Below are 19451 nucleotides of genomic sequence, written 5' to 3'. Positions count from 1 at the left end.
ACATTTTTTTTAAATAAAAAATTTGTCTGTTGATAGTTTTTCTAAAGAACCTTTTTAAAACACATGGTTACAAGCCTCAACTACAAACAGGACTAATCTCATTTGGTCTCTAAAAGTGTACATCTAGCTTATATTCCTGCATACGTTTTTCATCAGCTATCGCTTTCTTTATTCATGACCTCTTACTCCATGACCATACCATAACTGCAGTGACATTTACATTCAGGGTCTCGGAGTGATTTTTGACTCCATCAACAACGAACAGGGGCTCGGCGGGAGTGTGACCAGCTAGCTGGGGATTTGGGAGGAGCACAAAGGTACCCTCAGTGTCATCAAGTCGGACAGGTACGTGCTGAGGAAGCAAAACCACCGGCTGAGCACAACCTGCCGGCTTGGGGAGCAACACAACGAAAAGCATTAGTGGCAAAGCTCCTCACCCTCCACACCCAGCCTGTGCAAAGGCTGCGGGCGGCGTGGGTGCCGCCACCGCTGGGGCAGACGCTGTGTGGCCAATTTCAGGGCCGCTGATGCTCCTGGCCAGGCAGGCTTGGGGTACCTGCTGGCCAAGCAGCAGGGAAAGGAGCTGCAGCCTCCCCGGCTCCAGCCTGCACCGGAGCACGTGCCCGTACGTAAATACGGCGGCTAGCAGGGCAGGTCTGGATGTGAGAGTACCTTTGGGCTTAACAGGCAGCGTGAACATATCCCCAGGTACGCCGTGGAGGTCCCAGAAAGTGAGTCTCCACCTGGAAACGCGGGGAGGGTTTCTGCAGCAAACAGTCTCTGAAACATCACGTCGCCTTGCGCTGGTACCCATGTCCTCTCAACCCATGGGGACTGCCATCTTCTTCGATGTCACACAGCTCATACCACTTCCAAAGGTTTTTGAAGATCTGTTAAGAATATTTATTTCCCAGGGTTTTAGCTTTCCGACTTCTATGCAAACTAACAACCAAATTGTGGGCAGTAAGAGCAAGCATTTGTTTATTTTGTAACAGGACTACTTGCTGCTAATTGAAAACAAGCATTTTCAATGAGGCAGCTGTTTCAGTACTGTGAATAGACAAATCAGCATCACATTGAAGATCTAATAACCCGTTAATGAACCTTAATTTTTGGAGCCCCCCCTTCTCCCCCCACTTCCACGTTTTAATAATTTCAGAGCCATTGATATGTACTGCCAGAGAGTTATTTAAGTGCACCCTCTGACATATTTTAATAAAAACCAGAAAAGTGGTAGCTTTTTTTTGAGTTACCAGACTATATTAAAAACTTTGTTACATGTCTTTAACAATTTCTGTTTTGCTCTTTTCTTAAATAAATATCAAAGTGTCACCAAAATGAATAGAACGTCGGCACCATTGCGTCGATAGAAACTTCCGTACTAGGATGAATACACAGTCATATTCTGGAATATTGCATAAAAAGATACTTTGGAGGAAAGGTGGTGGTTGCTGGTGCATCTTAGGCGGTGAAAGCATCAACCCATGAACGGTCCGTGCAGCGGTGTCGTGACGCGGCACCTTTGCAAAAAATCTCACCAGCCCGAGGCAGGCAGCTGCAGAGGTGGCCTCCTCGGTGAGACTCTGCAAGAGAGCAACTCGCAGGACATCTAACGCAGGACATCGACTTACCGCCTGCTATCAAGAGCAACGCAGCCGATGGCGTAACACGAGGGGCTGACCGTCTCACTCTCTAGGCAGAACACCACTAGCTTTAAACGAGGGAAACGAACAACATTAAAAACAAACAGGCTGACTGACACTCAGCAGGGCAAGGGCTTGGAGAGCGGAAGCTGCCAACTCCTTGGTCACGAGGGAAGGATGCAACTGTTCACTGTCACGTTGAAGGTTACAGAACCTGGCGTCATTTTTGACAGGTTTCCCCGGGCTGAGCTGGTGTTATATTTTAAGTCTGACCAACAACCTCTCTTCAAACTGGGACAAAGCTCAAAAAGACAATGCTGAAGGAAGACGGGCAGCCCCGCAACAGCGTCTGCTGCCTTTAATTCACTCCGCCGTGCGCGGGCAGCGCTGCCTGCCTGCTGCCTGCCGGAGCGGCTGCCGCTCCGTGCGCTGGAGTGCAGTGAGCTAACTCCCACCTCTCTGCTTCTTAAAACAGACCCTCAGTATTTTAAACAGAGTTTATTGTATTTAATACATTATAAAATTTGAAAAAACTGTAGGAAAGCAGCAGATTCAAACCAGAGCATCTCTACCAAATATTAATTATTCTGGCCCCCTCTGAAAAAACACAAAACAAAAACAAAAACAACAAAAAAAACTCATTCAAAAGAAAAGTTAACCTTTCACATCTGTGAGGGCAGACAAAAAGTGTGCGACTTCTGTACAAACTACATTTAAAATTTCAGTCGACTAGCTTTCCAATGCAATGGATGGTCGTCTCCTGAACCACCTGCCCATCCACCTCTAAAAAAGACAGACATGAACCTCCATATGCAAATAAAGTTGAGTCAAGGTGTGTACACATTAGAAAGTGGATGGTTGTTTGGCAATGAAAAATGGGTGAGGAGCAGTCTATGTATCCCCCAATGGTAATGGCTTGTACACCGTTAAGTGGGCCCCAGTAAGGCCTAGGACACTTAATGGCCGTCACAGCACCAACCTCATCTACCACTTTGTTGTTGTTGCATTTCCTACCCTTTGACGTATACATACATATATATATGTACATACATACATATACATACATATTTTATATATGTGTGTGTGTGTGTTTTCTTTTACACCTTGAGGTTATTATTATTACTACTATTCCAAATGTTCCCATATGAATTCAGGTGTGGTCTCTATATTTGATATAAATGTGTCTTTTATTCAATTTTAGTTCCAGGACTTGTTTGGAGTCCAAACTGCACATGAAACGTCCCCCTTTTTTTTTTTTCCTCTCTTTGCCTTTTTTTTTTTTTTTTTTTTTCATAAAGAAACATGTCCATTTTAGTCCAGAGGCTCTTGCTTTATTCGAATGACGGAGGGTGCACGAGATGTCCTTCTGAGTTCTCGTCTCAGTACGTATTCACTGAATTGGGAAGAGTCCACCCCACCTCCACATGAGCCAACAATCTCAAACCCTCTTTGCTGTAACCTCTCAAGTACCTGCAAAGAAGAGAAAACAAACACCCATGTATAAATAAATAAACACACTACTTGCTGTCCGAGGACAATAACTGCTGTTTTCAAATGGATCCAGCTAGGAAATAAAAGTGGTTACGCAGACCCCCTAATTGGTTCCCTTGGCTTCATTGTATTGGACTGATCTCTGCTGACTTTGGCCACTGAGCAATATGAGAGAAATTTTTTTTTTTTTTTTTTTTAAGTTCTGTCAAATACAGTATTCTTCTATCCACAGGAACATGCCTGGAATAACACATTCTCTGCCTCACAAAATTTACAATACAACAGGGCAAACACAGGATTCCATAGCAGACACCTCAACAAAATGGTGACAATGCAGATACTGTGGTCATAATTTCAGAAAAGTTGCCATCATATTTTCTAGAGACTTAAAAACCAACCGTGATCACAAAGATCTGTGGCTACAGTTACCTGTGGTAAAACCTGAGATGTTTTAACTTTAATTATGAGACTAATGAGTTCTGCCTATTCACCTTCTTTCCTCCCTTTTCACAATTTGAGTGTTGCTTCCACTAGGAAACACAACAGGGAAGAAAAAAAAAAAAAAAAAAAAAAGGAAAAACGAAGAGTCAGGCAGGGCTCCTGGAGCAGCAGGGGGATGCAGCTAGGCAGCTCACCCAACAAGCGATGCTGCAAAGACCTCAGGTCCCAGCACCAGCTCCAAGCTGCTACAAGCATGCTCTCCTTCCACACCGCTATCCTACTATTTATTTTTAATTACCCATGTTCATGCTGTTTTACTGTAGCTGCAGGGCTGAGGCGTTCTTTCCCTTGTTTATATTCTTTGCTCCTTTTATCATCTTCTTTATCTGTGCTGCTGCCTGGGCTTCCTTCACCTCACCTGTGAAGAAGACCCTTCCAGGGCTTCAGCAGGGCCAGCTGCGATGGGCACCAGCACCAAGGGGAGGCAGACATCGCCGCACCCCACCAGACACGGGACCCTCTCTCCAGCACGACCAGACCTCACCAGGGTTGTACTGGAAACAAGTGCCTACCAAGTCTTTCCCAGCTATTTCACCAATTAGTAAACTGGCCTGCACGCGTGCTGGGACAGCAAGGGCGAGCAGAGCGGCAGAGGGCTGCAGAGGATTGGGGTGGGGGGAGAAGCGAGCTGTGGTTTAAAAAACACCTAAAATAAGACATGCCACATCTTTACACGTATTGCTTCAGGTTGGCAAAAGTCTTTCCAAAATACCTGGGCATGGCTAATTGCACAGCAGGCAAATGTAAAAAAGGAGGGGGTGGGAACAGAGACTTGAAAGCAGCCATCAAAACATCTGTGCAATTTTTGTTTATTCTGATTTTTAACTTTTAACAACATAAGCCAAAATCCCCCCAATACGTCTCAGTGCAAGTTACTGAAAAATACAGCAGGACAACTTAGGTCATGGAAAAAAAAATAGTGATGGTAGCAATCATTAGGAAACGAGCCCAGCCCTGTGTAAGTCACTGAGTCTGCACCTCACTCTCCAAGTCTACTGGTAGTCCCTGTCCCTCCTCACATTGTTATTAGGGCTGGGAGATGCTTATGTCCCCCAGAAATGAAAGATGCAGCATTATCAACATGGGATCATCACCTCTCTTGAAGCCTGTGCATGTTTTGCCACTCTGACTCATGTTTTTCACATCAGTAAACATGCTTGGCAATTCTTATTTCTGTGACAAAAATGTAAACATCAGGATAAGAGATAAACTTCTAAAGGATACAACTGCTTTGACAACTATCATATGACGTGAGGCTAAATATCCCTCCTTGAACGTCCTGTCCCTTTTGAGTTGTAATCTCACATGTAGGGCCGTTCTACATTTGCATTAGTCACTATGACAAAACAACTTAGATGTTTCAGCATGACAGTGAAGACCAGGAAGAGACAGAACTGTCCAAACGTGACATGGGTTAGCCATCTCTCGATAGGTCTATCCTGCGTTCAGTGCTAGCACATCTGCAGTGCCTGGTGAGCCCTCGGTGCGTGCTGCGGTGCTCAGCTCGCTTCTCCTGGGGAGGGAGCGGAGCAGAGCTTCTCCACCTGGACAGCAGGACCTGGCAGATGGAAAGATGCCAAGCTCAGCTTGCAAGTCTCTGTAAGGACTCGCTCATAAGCCTGGAGCATTTAGGAGGTGAGAGTGCTCATGATAATTCCAGATGTGAAGTGCTCTCACTCCAAAGTGCTGGCTGTGCAGGATGTGCTAGCTAGGTGGAGACGGGTGCGTGAGGTTGGCTGTTTTTAACCAACAAAGGATAAAACAGATGACACTACAACTGGTAAGTTTATTATAATTCTTCCAGAAACTACCTGCATTTGTCTCCCAGATTTTTTCTTATCCGTTTCATAACAGCTATTGATTTTATATATTGCTACGTGCCATAATAATTTAGGAAAAACTGCTGAAAGTGAAAGAGGACCCCGAGACCACAGAAACAGACGGGTCCCTATTTGCAATAAGCAGACGTGCCTTTGTTTTTGTTACCTCAGCAAGGAGGAAGACTGAACACGTTGTCTTCATCCAAAGTAAAAGGTGATGTATTCAAGAAATATTAGGGAGGTCTTTATCAAATGCGAAAGACCTGGGTAACACTGGAAAAACGACACACTAGTGTTTAACCACACCTGTGATGACTGCCCCCCTACTGTACCCTCCACGTTACGCGCCTTGCCTGATAGTCTTGTTGAAGGGTCAAAGCTCTCCTAGGATGCCCCAGTTCGAGGGGTAGCAGAGGTAAAGTCTGGCTGCGTTCTCCCTCTGTGGAAGCGTGGCCCTCCTTTCAGTAGCTGGCCAATGCTACAGTCCAGTTGTGTGCGTCTCACATTAATTTCCCTTTCCCCTCACTTCTCACGTGTTACACCCAGAATAAGAGACCAGGGCTTCACCTTTTTGCTCCTTCATTCTTCCTATTTAGTTTCAGAGCTCCCCTGGACTCTGGCAAATCAGAGCATCTTCACTACCTTTCCCAGGTGAAGAGACAGAGCCCAGTGGTCTCAGCAGCTCTCTGGAGATGTGGCATCTTCCCTCCCCGGCTTGAGGTGTCCCTGTGCCCTCTCGTCAATCCAGAAAACAATTTAAAAAAAGCAAGGCGCGAGACTGGAAGCAGGCTTGAATGGTCGCCCTATATTCAAGTGCCAGAAAATGTTTCTCCAAATATACGATGTCTTTATATTGAAGCAAATATTTACCTCCTAAAGCAGTTTTTTAAACCCTACTGTAGTTTGCTTGCAAAGAGATTCGGTGAAGACGTGTGTGAATTACGTTGAGAAATCAGCCCTGACCTACAGAAGTAACTAACTAGCTCAAAGCCTCCAGCTGATTTTGTCCATCAAAATGCTCCAGTGGCAGGGAAGAGAGTCAGCCCACTGGTACCTGGTCAGCAAGCTCCCTTCCAAAAAAATACATACGTGACTTCCTACCTGAACTGAGTTGAGGTGACAGTATCCGTTCAGTGGAAATCGGATAACGTGCGTCGAGTCGTGATTCCAGCCAGCATTGACAGAATTACACATCACGTCACCGATTTCTGGAAACACTTCTTCTATCAATGACTTATCGCCACTCAGTGTAATCCTCTCTCCAAGATCTGGGGCAACTCGCACCACCAGGCACTCACAAGACTTTGAGAAGCGGCCACTCTCCCGGTCCTGTTTCCACCTTTCCATCTCTCCTAGCATGGGCTGAAGCTGGAAATACTTTGCTTCTTCATATAACAAACTGTAGTCCTGAAAGACACATATATTACTGTGCACAATTAAGAAAGAGGCATTGCTAATGTACCGCTTAATGTATATGGTTATTCAGGCTAACGCCGCTCTAGATCTGGAACCCTTCAGACATAGTTCATAATTACTGTGTAGGAAGGTGTAATAAAATAACAGTGCAAGCGAAAAAAATAACCATCAGCCACTTGAGACAGACTGAGTATGGCAGCGTTTGGGAGGGGAGGGGGAGGCTATGCTTGCTTAACTCCCTCTTGCTATGGAATGATCCAGGCAAAAAAATCCCACTTTCCCCCATATTTTATGCCCATAGTGATGTCATAGAATAATGACCTCATTGAACAGATGGAACAGAATTCAATCAGGATTCAGAAAATTCATCACTAGGATCCATCGCGTCTTACAGCAATACTAGCAGGCATTGTAACAGGTATAAGAATGTAAATGAGGGAGCTTGCGATGGTTCCAAGTGTAAAATGATTCAGATATTTGCATAATGAATCGCACATATTACTGCATTTTAAAAATTAAGCATTTTTTAATACCTCCCCATTTTGCCAACAGTATTGTTTACTACATCATCTCAAACACCAGAGCAGAGAGAACGCGTTTCTAAGCATAGCCAGTACAGAAGTAATTTAGAACTGATGATCTGGAGTCTGTCTACTGCCATTTTTTAAATTAAAATAAATAAATAAATAAATTCTTGTTTTTCTAGGTTTAAGAGCGCAAGACCATTTGGAAAATATTTATACAGAGAAAAGCAATACATGAGAATTAGGGAAGACAGAGAAACAGAATGACAACAAAGGAAGACTGCTGACAGTCAATACGGCCCTGAATTTGAGCTATAGACAGAATGCTTTATGAGAATGGGACACCTAAATTATGCTCAAAATATTGCTCACATTTAATGTGTAATAAAAAAAGTCACCTAATCTATACATTTCTAAGAAACACGGACCACTCTTCATTTTAAGCACTGATCTTTTGGATGCCTTAAAGCATAACTGGAAAGGACACCCCTTTGAACATCGTGTTGGTTGGGTGAACTTGCCAGGAGTTACATTTTTAATTTCAGCACAGCTACAGTATATTTGTGTGTTTAAAAGGCTCTGCATATGTAACTTCTTAATATTGCATGGAAGGTGGCTTTCCCTTTTTCTCTATTTCTGATTACCTTCAGGACAAATGCAGAGCGCAGCACAAAGCCATGCTAAGGCTTCAAGAGAGGGATATGATGCTTATCGGCTAGTTCCAAACTCCCACATTATTCAGGTAGGTCTATCCTTGTCACGCACGGGCCAGGTAAGTACGCGTCCAGAGCAGATGATTCAAAGGTGGCTGCAATACGGCTCTTGAACTCAACCTCACAACTATCGCGCCCCAAACACCTGAAAATCTGTCTCAGATGTGAGGGGTAAAAGACTGCACACCCTTGTGAACTGCTCTAACGCTTCCCCAGCACCTCTCCTGTTCAGTCTGAATTGCTGTATTTCCTACGGTGAACTACTGGCACAGCCAGCTACGTTGATACGCGTTCATTAAGTAACGATAAAGATCTGTTCTGATTGCAACCGCGGTCTCCAGCTCTCTCTTCGCTGACACCACATATACACCCACATACCTACAAGCGGATAAACACAGAACATCACATGGAGTCTGAAGCTCTACATCTGTAGGCTAATGGCTAGCGTGGTGAGCTACCACAAATTTAATCTGTTATTAAAAAGAAGAAAAGCAAGCTCTTTAATAAAGTTGGAATAATAAATGTGGAACTATTAATCCCTGACTCCTCTAAAACTCTAAAATTAAACTTGCAGTATGCATTCAAAAGTCCGAGGGAGAAAATATTCTATGACTTAATGCTCAACTATTACCATGTGTGCAGTTTATTTTGTCAATACTGTGATTCCCACACCATTCTCTGAATTTCAGCCTGGGAATGGAAGCTGGAGCTGCTGCAATCAGAGGGGAAGCATAAAAGTGGATGAGAGGACAAGTAATCAGCAAAGCTCATGAGCAGTTGGTTCCAGATTGTAACATCATTTCTGTCTCCATCAGCATCCTACAATATTTAATTTCCCTAGGTCAAACATGGCAAGGTTGCTCTGTTACGTTATAGCCAGGAGGGGGAAATTTAATATTGATGCCACTCTAGGAAAGGCTGACAGATGCCACTTTAGCAACCCCACGCTTACTTTGGCCACATACCTGAAATCAAACACCTAAATATCCTGTACGTCCCCACCCCGTCTAGGGCTCTGTTTCGACTACACGCCAGATACTTGCTTTACCAAGGCACATGCAAAACACCCAAGTTCCTTGAAATCTCACCTTGAAATCATCAGGAATGAGGAGTTTCGATGTCCTTAAAAAATTCAAGATATATCTGAACATCTGCCCATCTCTGTCGATGAAATAATGCTGCTTGAGACTGTCGAGGACAATGGGCTCCGTGCCATCGAAAAGCCGGCCGATTCTGGAGAGGAAAGAAGAGGCGAGCAGCAGGGTCAGACCAAGTTCGGCTCAGCAGCTGCTCAAACGGCCTGATGCTGCAAAACCCCCTCACGACAACCGCACCGAAGCAGCTCTACTTCGTAAGAAAAGGGCTGGTTTCAAACCACGAGTTAAGCTGGGTGTTTTCCAGCACGGCCTCAGAAACTTCTGAGTAGCACAGCACCACTGGGGAGGTGGAAGGGGAAGCAGTCAGGTCAGGAGCCTCTCGCACCAGCCTCGCTGCCCAAATCCGTGTCTCGTGAGATGACATCCCTTCCATGATTTTGGATATCTCTCTCAACAGCCTCCCATCAGCAGACTCCGTTCCCCCAGATGCACCAACCCCCTTGATCAACTTCATTCTGCTTTCCAGGGGACAGCACAGTGAACCTGATTTAGTCTGGAAATTGCATTTGGGAAATGGGTGGTTTTTTGGTTGTTTGCTTGGGTTTTGTTTGTTTTTAAACATCCATTTTTTGGATGCTGTTTACTGCAACCAACACTGGGACAGGCACAGCTGAGGGGGCAGCACACTGTGGAAATAAGAAGCCGGGATACAAAGTTTATAACTCTTCAATGCAAGGTAACAATTTCACAGTAAAAAAATAACTCTTTGTGGCAGGTATCAATTAGCACACTAAAATAATCAGGAAAAAGGCCTCAGTTTTTAGAGACCACCCACTGACCACCAGAACCATGCAGGCACCTAGAGACACTCTGCTTGCCAACAGCTCTTGCAACATCAGCTGCTGGATGCACACAGGTTTTGTAGATGTGTGCCCCACAAACTGCTTTTGTTAGAGCAGCAGGAAGGGCTGAAAACTCTGAACAAAACCCCAGCCAGAGTAACACGAAATCCATGACGTGTTTCTGCACTGGGGCATTTGCAAAACCACTGGCAGCTTCCCAGTGAAACCACCAGGAGCGACTGGTGGGTTTGATTTTGTGCATCTGTTTATACATCTACGTGTGCAATGTAGAAGCACTTTTTGATTCTCTCCAACACCAGAACTGTAAACAAAAGTCTCAAAATAGCCACTTGCAATACGTCGCACAGACACTCCGTGTGAGAAACTACCGATGGTTTCAGAGCTTTGTCACAACCCGTTACTTTCTGCAATATTCTGCAAATACTGCATTTTCATTATTTTAATGAAAAGGCTCATTCGTATATAGTTTTTGTCCCAATATAACCAATCTGTTTTGGGAACCAGCACAGTAAAAACTGTGGGTTACTGAGAGGCATACAGTAGTATCACTGTATGTTGGCATGGAGCTAGGGGACCGATAGGCACTTTTGTTCCCTGATCGCACTCAGTTTGTGATATAGGTAAGGTACGAGTCTGTCTTCTCATGAAAACGACAAAGTGAGCGCAACGAGCAGTCATGGAACACTATTTTTGTTCTAAAAGAAGTGAAGAAACAACCATTCCCCACCACCAGTAGAGAAAAAAAAATCCACCACCAAAAACTCAGAAGTGAACAGTCTTCTTGGCTGCATGAAGCATCCCAGGCTGAGAGATGTCCACCAGCCAGCAGAAGGGGATCTCCAGGAAAGGTTCAAGAGGCAGAAGTCAGGAGCGGTTCCCAAAGAGGGGGAGACGGCAGGGCTTGCAGCGGGGTCTCGGGGAACTGCCGACGGAGGGGGCTCCAGGTGACTACGCACCACCTCACACCCACAGCCACACACCCTCCCTTTGAAAATGGCACAGCCGACCCAGACGGAGTTGGAAGGGATGCGTGTGCCTGCAGCAGGGACCGCGGTAGTACACCCGGTAATGAGCTGTGAACAGAATACAAGTCTCATCTATTCTTTCTCACCACCTGGGAGAGATGAAGCCCAGGAAAGAAATAAAACCACATTAACCTCAGCTGGCTGTTTACAATTCTGTAAGAAATGCCTGAATCAATTCAAGTCATGTGAAATCTGTAACGTATAAGGAATTAAATATATCTTGCAGAATGATCAGGTACAAAATATCTTTTTCTCAAAGCCATCTCTTACAACAATTCAAGCCTTCCTGCTTGGATACTTGTTACTGCCTGCCCCGCTGCTCAAAATTTAAGCTACAACAGGCCATGTAATACAGGTTCCTGTTCACTAGGAGGGTGAGCAACATTTGTGTCTAATTTGGATGCACTCAGCATTTAGAATTAATTTTCCCCTACACTCAAGCATGTCGCCTTGGAATCTATCATGGAATTCACACACAAAACATATATATTTGTCCAAATCAGTCATTACTGAAATGTATAATTGTAATTGGTTTCTGCGACATTTTCCCAGTTCTAAATTACTACTATAATTACATATTTTAAACCTCTAGGCTTTTTGTCTTCATTTTATTAGTTGTTTAGGAAAAGAACAAGATAGCGTCAGAGGATGGAGCCTTCTGACAAAACCATAACGCTGAGAAGAGCGCACAACCATCAGGCTGTGCTACCCTTGGGTCTGGGCTGGGAGAGTTAACAGAAAGCGCTGCCTTAGCGCACTGCTGCTTTTCAGCAGCACAAAACCCCAAGGAATTGCAAAATCCCATTTTCCCCTGGCTTCCACCCCCCCATCACTTTGCAATACACAGCTGCACTTTCACGTGTTAAAACAGCTTTGGAAGGGTAGACCCCCCAGCAGAGAGACTTCTGTAAACAAAATTAAAGCCTTTTTCCTTTTCAGATGGAAAAATATAGATTCCAGCTTCCTTCACATGATCTCCAGGGAAAGACTTGAGACGATATGGGACCCCAATCTGGTGGCACGTTCCTTTTCCTCAGCTGCATTTGCTACACCTGTCAGGAGAGAAGACTGGGCTACGCCAGGACCTGGGGAGCGACCCACACCTTCACCCTCCAGCCTCCCCCTCCACTCGTGGGTTCCTGGAAGCACAGCAGCAAGCTCTCTTATCTTTTCTCTACAATAATATTTGAGTAACCATCCTCCCTGTCACCCACACCTCCGCTGTTACTCCTGCTTGGTCTCACACTGCAATTATAAATGCTTAAGAGACATCGATCCGCTGGCATGAGAGGGGACTGTTAAGCCATGTTTATTATAATTTCACTTCCCAAGAAAACCTGAAAGATGTTTTTCCTCATCTCCTTCTTGACAACGTTGGCCGATGATTGGCAAAGATAACTTTTTTTTTTTTAAAAAAGACAAATACATAACAGTTGAATGGATTTCCAAACAGGAACGTGCTTTGAAGGAGGCTTGCAAAATAAGCTGATAATTATATGCAGAATTAGCCAAATATCAAGAGTAAAGGATAAGAAATTGTGGTCCATTTACAAGAAAATGTACTTGTGAAATATTTAATTAAAACTAACAGGCTGGAATTTTCTGTATATGAGGAAAATTAATGTCCCATGGGTTGAAAGTGCGACCTCCAATGGGTAATAATTAATGTCTATGGCTTTAAGTATCATATTCCACTGTCAGAAATTGAATGCTTCAAGGGTTGAAAATATAACCAGTGGAAAACTCAGGTTCCATCAGAGAATTTGGTTTTATTTTAAGGACACAAACCAGGTACAGCCGCAAGCCCGGTTTTAGTGGGGAGAAAAGAACTGGATATGGAAGAGATCAATTTTTTACTTCCATAAAACACTGTAGGGATCCTTCTCCCCACGGACCAGAACTCCCATAGCAGTGTTTCTGGTCCAAAAATCTAGCACGGGAAGATGACATTGCTTGCAGGATTTTTCAAATTCTTCAGAAACAAGTCCTGTTTGCCAAGTGTAAAAATATACTCAGTCTGCAGCAAAACTGTATACATAGCGTGTTTATGACCTTGCTCTCACAGTGTTTAAATATTTACATACGTTATTATACACACAAAGAGAAAGACTTTCCTTTAGTCTATTCTGCTGCAGTTGAGAAATTGGGAAAGCAGCAATAATTAGGAACAATGGCCAATATTAATGTCAACTATTGCACAACTTAACACTAAGAAAAATGACACGGTTCTGCAGGTTGTTTTAGCAGCTTCAGTGGACAGAGCTAAAATTTTTCCCTTTTGTAATCAAAGGGATACAAGGAACATGGAAAAGCAGTAAGCCTTGATGTCTGCAAGCATGCAGAATATTGCATTACTTTCAGTCTAAGGTAGAAATAAGCCTAGTTTGTTATTTTTTTCTGAGAAAACAGTTTCCTTGTTATTGAATATATTCAGTGTATTATTTCTCATATTATTATAATTATCAGAGGACAAAAACTCGAGACCGAAAATTTTTTTTCAATAAACTATTTTCAAGAGTTCTAAGCTGTCAGCTTTCCCTGCTCTCTGTGCCTTTCGCAGAACAGCAAAAAGGGAGGAAAACTCCTGGTGTTTAATAACCTGGCAGAGGGAACCGTGCACAGCAGGAGGAGCATCGGCGATGTCGTGGCACCCGTGCTAATGGCAGGGCAAGTAACTGCCCGGGACTCCACCGAGGTCAGATATTCGGTGGCTGGCAAGGAGCAAAGCACTCATGAAAACACCTCTCTCTCCCTCCAATAATGAGTTACACGGCAAAGAAAAAGCTTTTTAATTGAAATCTTACCTGGCTGGAGCCACTGTGGCAAAGTGAGTGGGAGTTTGGCTCTTAAAAGGACAAGCAAATGCAAGTTTTACTATCACATCATTATATTTATGTGGCTAATGGGAATGCTTATTTAACACTCTGGGGTGTGCGGAGAGCGAGCTGGAATAGGCTCTTTTTTTTTTTCTCTGTGACTTTTTAGATCACGTTGTCCTTATTAATTTCTGTTCATTTTGTTTTACTAAGTGCTCAAAGGCAATTTGCATAAGAGCCCATTATAAATTAGATCTGTTTAATGGTATGCTCATCTCATGGCTATTTAATTTTACTTCCTCGATTGTCTAAATTATATAATTTTGCACTGTCCCCTAGAAGCTAGTACGTTTGAAGAGGTATCCACGCCAGGGAGAAATGCTATCCTACCCAAGTGGAGAATGAGGAGGACCACTTTACCAGTAACAACCTGCTCTTCTTTTTTGAGTATCTCACATCATTCAGATCCACAGTGACTGAATAGCTAGCAATCTTTGTAATTCTGCATAACAAAAGTTGGCTCAAACATGATGTAACAGAATACATTTGCAATTTTCAGGAATGTATATTATGAAAACCGCATTTTAACCAAATACCCCGTTGTAATCTCTTGCTCTCAGTGCTATTATAATTTGTTCTTATCTCTTCCTCCTTACATTTAATTTAAGGTTTTGTGTCCATGAGTCTCAGAAATTCCTGGGTACAGACAGTAACTATATTATCAGAAGAGGCATGAACAGAATGATTATAAAGTAAAGGTAACAGGGAAAAATGTATTAAAACCTAAAATCTCATTAAATCTTCTATAGAAAAAGTATTTATATAGGACCCAAAATGACAGAGCAAGAAGGATGTATGGCAGGAGGTATTAAAACACCAGTTCTTATGAGATTTAAAAGAAAATGTTACATGGCATTTTAAAGAACAGATAAATCCCAGATACTGAGTAGAAGAAGGTCAAACCTTTGTGGAAATATTTGCTAAAGATTGAAGAACTGAATAATTTACATGATCATTTCAAACATCTTAAGAGTGTTATTCGAGCATGGAAGCAAAAGAAAAGGTAAGGGCAAGCTCAGAGGACTAATAAAACATTTAGAAGAAATCGAGATAGACAAGAAGTGGTGAATAGTCTTAAATGCAGAGTAAAGCATGTGAGGAGCAGATGGGAAGGATGTGACATGATGAGTGAGGTGGTAGCACCAGGGAACACATCAGAGACAAAAAAAAAAAAAGAAGAAACATGGGATTTGCTATGACCTGCCTGATCAGAGGCAGCATCAAGAGCACAGATGAAAGCAAATCAGACATATTACAAAATGAACTAATAGTCATTGGATCTAACCCACATGGACAAACTGACACATTAACTGGAAAAGGATAAATTGCACAACACCGTGTAGTCATGTTGCAGGAATGCTACTTATACCAGAGCGAACTATGGCTTTCTATGCCGCAGATGAGCTACAGATGATGAGACGTGTAACTAAATGACAGGCAAATGAGAGAGGATATGTGGGTCACAGGAAACATTGGGGTGAACAAAAAAATGGATGGCTAAGGCTCCAGAAGTCAATAGCAACACCCTAATCTCTGTTTGCCTGAAAAGGAAGTTTTTCCAAGAAAAATTAAACCCTGTAATTTCCCTGCTGAATAGGTGATCTAGCTACCTAGGAGATTCACACCAGAAGTAATGGTTACACTAACAAATACAGCTAATACAGGAACTCCCCCAACGTACATAACATACTGGTTGAGAGCCTTACGGTGGGTGCAGGGTGCCCAAATGTCCAACAGAAGTAGGCCAAAAGCTGCAGGCTCTGCTGCGACGTTCAACCCCCCATTCCCAAACTCAGGACCATCATCCACTCAGACCCAAATGGCACTTGTAAAAACGCTGACATTTTACAAAAGAAAGGAATAAATAGTTGGGATGGGAATGTCAAGAGCTGGTGACTCATGGCCAGAAAACTATATATGTGGGCAGATGGAAACCATCTCCCACATCGCACGACGGCAGCCAGGGTGAGGCCAGGAAAGCACTATCCCCAGACTGCGGATGATGGGCCAGGGAGTTTCTGTTTACCATATACCTTCTCTCTCTGCTCTGGTATACCAGAGAGATACAGACAGATAAGTGGAAGAGGCTTCAACCCAAATCTGCATCTTTTCACACAAGGCTGGGCAGGTAAGGGTTTTAAAAGCAATTTCGATACCGTGGCAGCCAAAGCTCCTGAAGCTCTAGGTTGCATTACAGGCTTTAGATGTGGCTCAGAGGGCTCTGTCCTCTGCTCTCCAGCTGCTTCCTCACCCCATACCAGGATCCTCATCCCCACAATCCCCATCACTTTTGCTGAAGTGAGGTTCCTCAATCCGACAGACACTGAAGTTGCCGGCACTTCCCAAGACATCCCATCTATCCCTGACCCTCACAGTTTTGCTTGTCTCCAGATACCCAACGCTCCCTCAAGACCTTTTGTTACCATACCGAGCCACCTCCAGAAAACTTAAGCCTTGCAACCCCAAAATAGGCTGTTCCTTCAGCCAAACCGCTATCTGCACAGCGGTACCACAGCCCCTCTCCTCCTCTAGGACCCTGAGACATCTCTCCGACCAGCCGGCTCTCTGATCGACCCACCCCGCATGCCAAGTCAAGGAGACTGGAGCAGAGGAGAAGGTTGCAGATACCTGCCGCCGTCCCTCTCATCGCGAGAGGTGCTTTGCTTCAGCCATTTGTGAGGACATCAGGCAACGAGCAGCTGCACACAGCAGCTCACCTGCACGCCCGCTGCTCCGTAGCCGCAGCGTGACCACCAGTATTTTGTGCTTTACATCTCTCCTTGCTCTTTTTTTTCAGGCTCACTCACGGACGGGATCTACTGAAGAGCAGACTGCAAGCCTTTAAGCCCCACATCTCCTCCAGTGTTTGGTATCTTGCAAATAAGTCCTTAAAAACTTTTCAGTTTTCCAGTGCATATCAAAACCACTTTTCCTAAAATCATTTAAACCAATGAAATGTTAAATCAATTATTCATGCAAATACCTTTTCCATCTCTGTTTTTTGTAACCAAGTTTTTCTTGGCAATGATAACATTTCACAGAAAAATTAACAAATATTCTCTTTGCTTGCCAAGATAATTTTACTAAGCTCGAATCCGATTTCATTGAGGTACGTTATTTATGTTTTATCTTGAGGGAAGCTGCCTATTAAGTTAGTAGCAACCGTGTCCTTTTGCTTATGATACGATTATTACCAAGTTATCAGGAGTACCTTTAAGTTATTAGGGTGCAATGGCAAATTAAGTACTTTGCGTCGTAATTAGCTAATAACTTTTGAATTATGTTTTAATCATGTTTAAGATGGTCAGGTTTGCTGTGAGTACAGATAATGGAGGATAGGAGCAGAACCGGAGTGTTTATCATTCAATACCAAAAGCCAGAAAGTAGCTAAACTGGTGAATGCACAACATCCCAAAGGCCATAATAATCTATATATTCAGAACACTGAACCCTTTCGCAGGCAGCAATATAATAAAGTAGAACTCGTGTCTTGGGATCATGTTTAAGTAAAAAGCAAAAGTATATTAGCTCCAACCTACTCTCCTTTAAGCTTTCTTAAAAAGAAAGACATGTTAGCAACCCATCTTCAAAGTCCTATTGATAAGTCTGTAAATGCAGATTCCACAAAGATAGAACACTGTTAAAAAGCAACTTAAAAAAAAAAAGCTACCAGAGCCATTTCCCTTTCAAAAAATCTGGGCATTGAAAAAACCCAAAACCACCAAAAACGACCCAACAACAAAACCTTCTCAGAAGGGCAGAAATTCTTTGATCTATTCTTTCATACACCAAGTTTGCTCCTCAGCTTTCATGAATTTCATCCAAACCACTGTTAGCTCGTAGTATTTCCTCTGTATCCTCGAGAAGACTCGGCATCAAAATTCCACATACATATCGCTGGAAATTAGGAAACGCTCTGAGATTCTCCATGAAATACCTTAGAAAACTATAAGCAAAATGAGTTCTGGATCCAAACCCAACAGGACTGATATCCCAGTTAAGCACGTATATGCTATGTAAGAAGCGCTATGATATCGCTAACTCTGCCCTTTTCCAGAATGTTACTTTGGGAACCAGGCGTCGCACTTCATATGCCTGGAGCCTGTGCCCCTGTAAACAACAATCCCTGCAATGCAACCATAATGAATTAAGCTTTCCAAGATCTTCACAACTTTGGCTACTTAGCCAGAAATCCCGTCTATGTTGTTTTGTTACCTGCTGCCTCCTCTAAGAGGAAAGGACAACTCATTTCCATAGACAGGACAAGAACACACTTGCCCTTCCCTTTGCAAGAGTTGCACAAACTCCTTCTGCATTGCAGCCCATAAAGGCAAGAGATTGTACAACCAACCTCTGCGTGCTGTACGGGGGATCCTGCGAGGACTGCTTCTCAAGAGAGAAAGAGGCCGCTTCTACATTAAAGCTTAAGTAAAAGCTTCTCATTAATGAACAAAGTTCAGAGAGAGAAAGTGCTTCTATAACCTTCAGCTCTTAACTATGGTGAGGCTGTGTCCCCAGAAAACACTGTCCTCCAGAGCCCAGATCAGGATAAAGTATTCCCAAACGTCTTCACTCCTCTGCTCTCAATAGATACCCATGAAAGTCACTTGCAAAGTTCATAACATCATTCTCAAGTGCAGTTCACGCAGAGGACAACAATTTGCTACTGCTAGCTTCTGCAGCAGAAGGCTGTAAGACAGATTAACAGGTGTCAGCCCTGCTGCTGAACTTGGGCTCGGACTGTCGCAAGACAAATTTGCCAGGGAAGGTGGAAAGGATGTTCAGCCTGCTTTTTTAAAGCCCTACAAGAATACAAAAAGGAAAAAAATACACATATAAAGAATGTTATCAAGGTAGTCAAAACAAGCTTCACAAGATATGTCAGATATTAGAGATGCTCCTGCAACTTTCATTTGCAAACTTCCCTCTGCACTTTGGAGTTGGTCTTCAAAGACCTACTGTTTTCCCAGAGCACCCACAGTCCAGACAGCACGCAATCTAGGGAGAAGGCAGGGCTGCGGAGCGTAGCAGACTGTTGCCCATGGGACTTCTGCTTCGTCTGTTGGAGGAGTAGGAGAAGGTTTAACGGATAAGAAAAGGGTTTCAGGAAGGGAACGCAGGTAAGGCGACAGGGGCTGCCCTGGAGAAATGAACTCTGTCCAAGCGTGTGTCAGATTTCCTGCGTGATGCTACCACTAAGCATGCCCGCCTTATTTTTTTGAGCTCCTTTGAGTGAAGCAAGATGGTACTAGACTAAAGAATGCTGCAAAGAAAGCATGCAAGAATGACTCTTCAGAACAGGACTCGAATAATATGCAGAAAATACAGCCCAAGGACACATGCTGAACTGTGAGGAGGAACGGGAGCTGCTGATGACCTGTTTATTAATTAAGCACCACATTTCTCTGTGCACAGCAGCACGTAATCAAGTATCGGAGATGGTATTACTACACATACACCATGAAGACGACAAACTAAGGTC

The 19451-nt window shown here is 43.5% G+C and overlaps 1 protein-coding gene across 8 annotated transcripts in view; it reads right to left on the bottom strand.

The window, feature by feature from the left end:
• Positions 1-1169: 1169 nt before the first annotated feature.
• KCTD1 (potassium channel tetramerization domain containing 1) overlaps positions 1170-19451 on the bottom strand; it is a 103588-nt gene continuing 85306 nt past the window's right edge. For all 8 annotated transcript variants that reach the window (XM_054817443.1, XM_054817439.1, XM_054817441.1 and 5 more), the window contains exons 3-5: positions 9197-9341; positions 6557-6862; positions 1170-3113 (exon numbers count right to left, since the gene is read on the bottom strand). In XM_054817443.1, the coding sequence (XP_054673418.1) occupies positions 2955-3113; positions 6557-6862; positions 9197-9341 (610 nt within the window). In that variant the 3' untranslated portion in view covers positions 1170-2954. The remainder of the gene's footprint in view (positions 3114-6556; positions 6863-9196; positions 9342-19451) is intronic.

The sequence above is a fragment of the Grus americana genome, chromosome 2 (genome assembly GCF_028858705.1).
Source record: "Grus americana isolate bGruAme1 chromosome 2, bGruAme1.mat, whole genome shotgun sequence".
NCBI classification, from domain to species: Eukaryota; Metazoa; Chordata; class Aves; order Gruiformes; family Gruidae; genus Grus; species Grus americana.
Note: the sequence above shows the minus strand (reverse complement) of the source record. Positions and strands in the feature narration are given on the sequence as shown.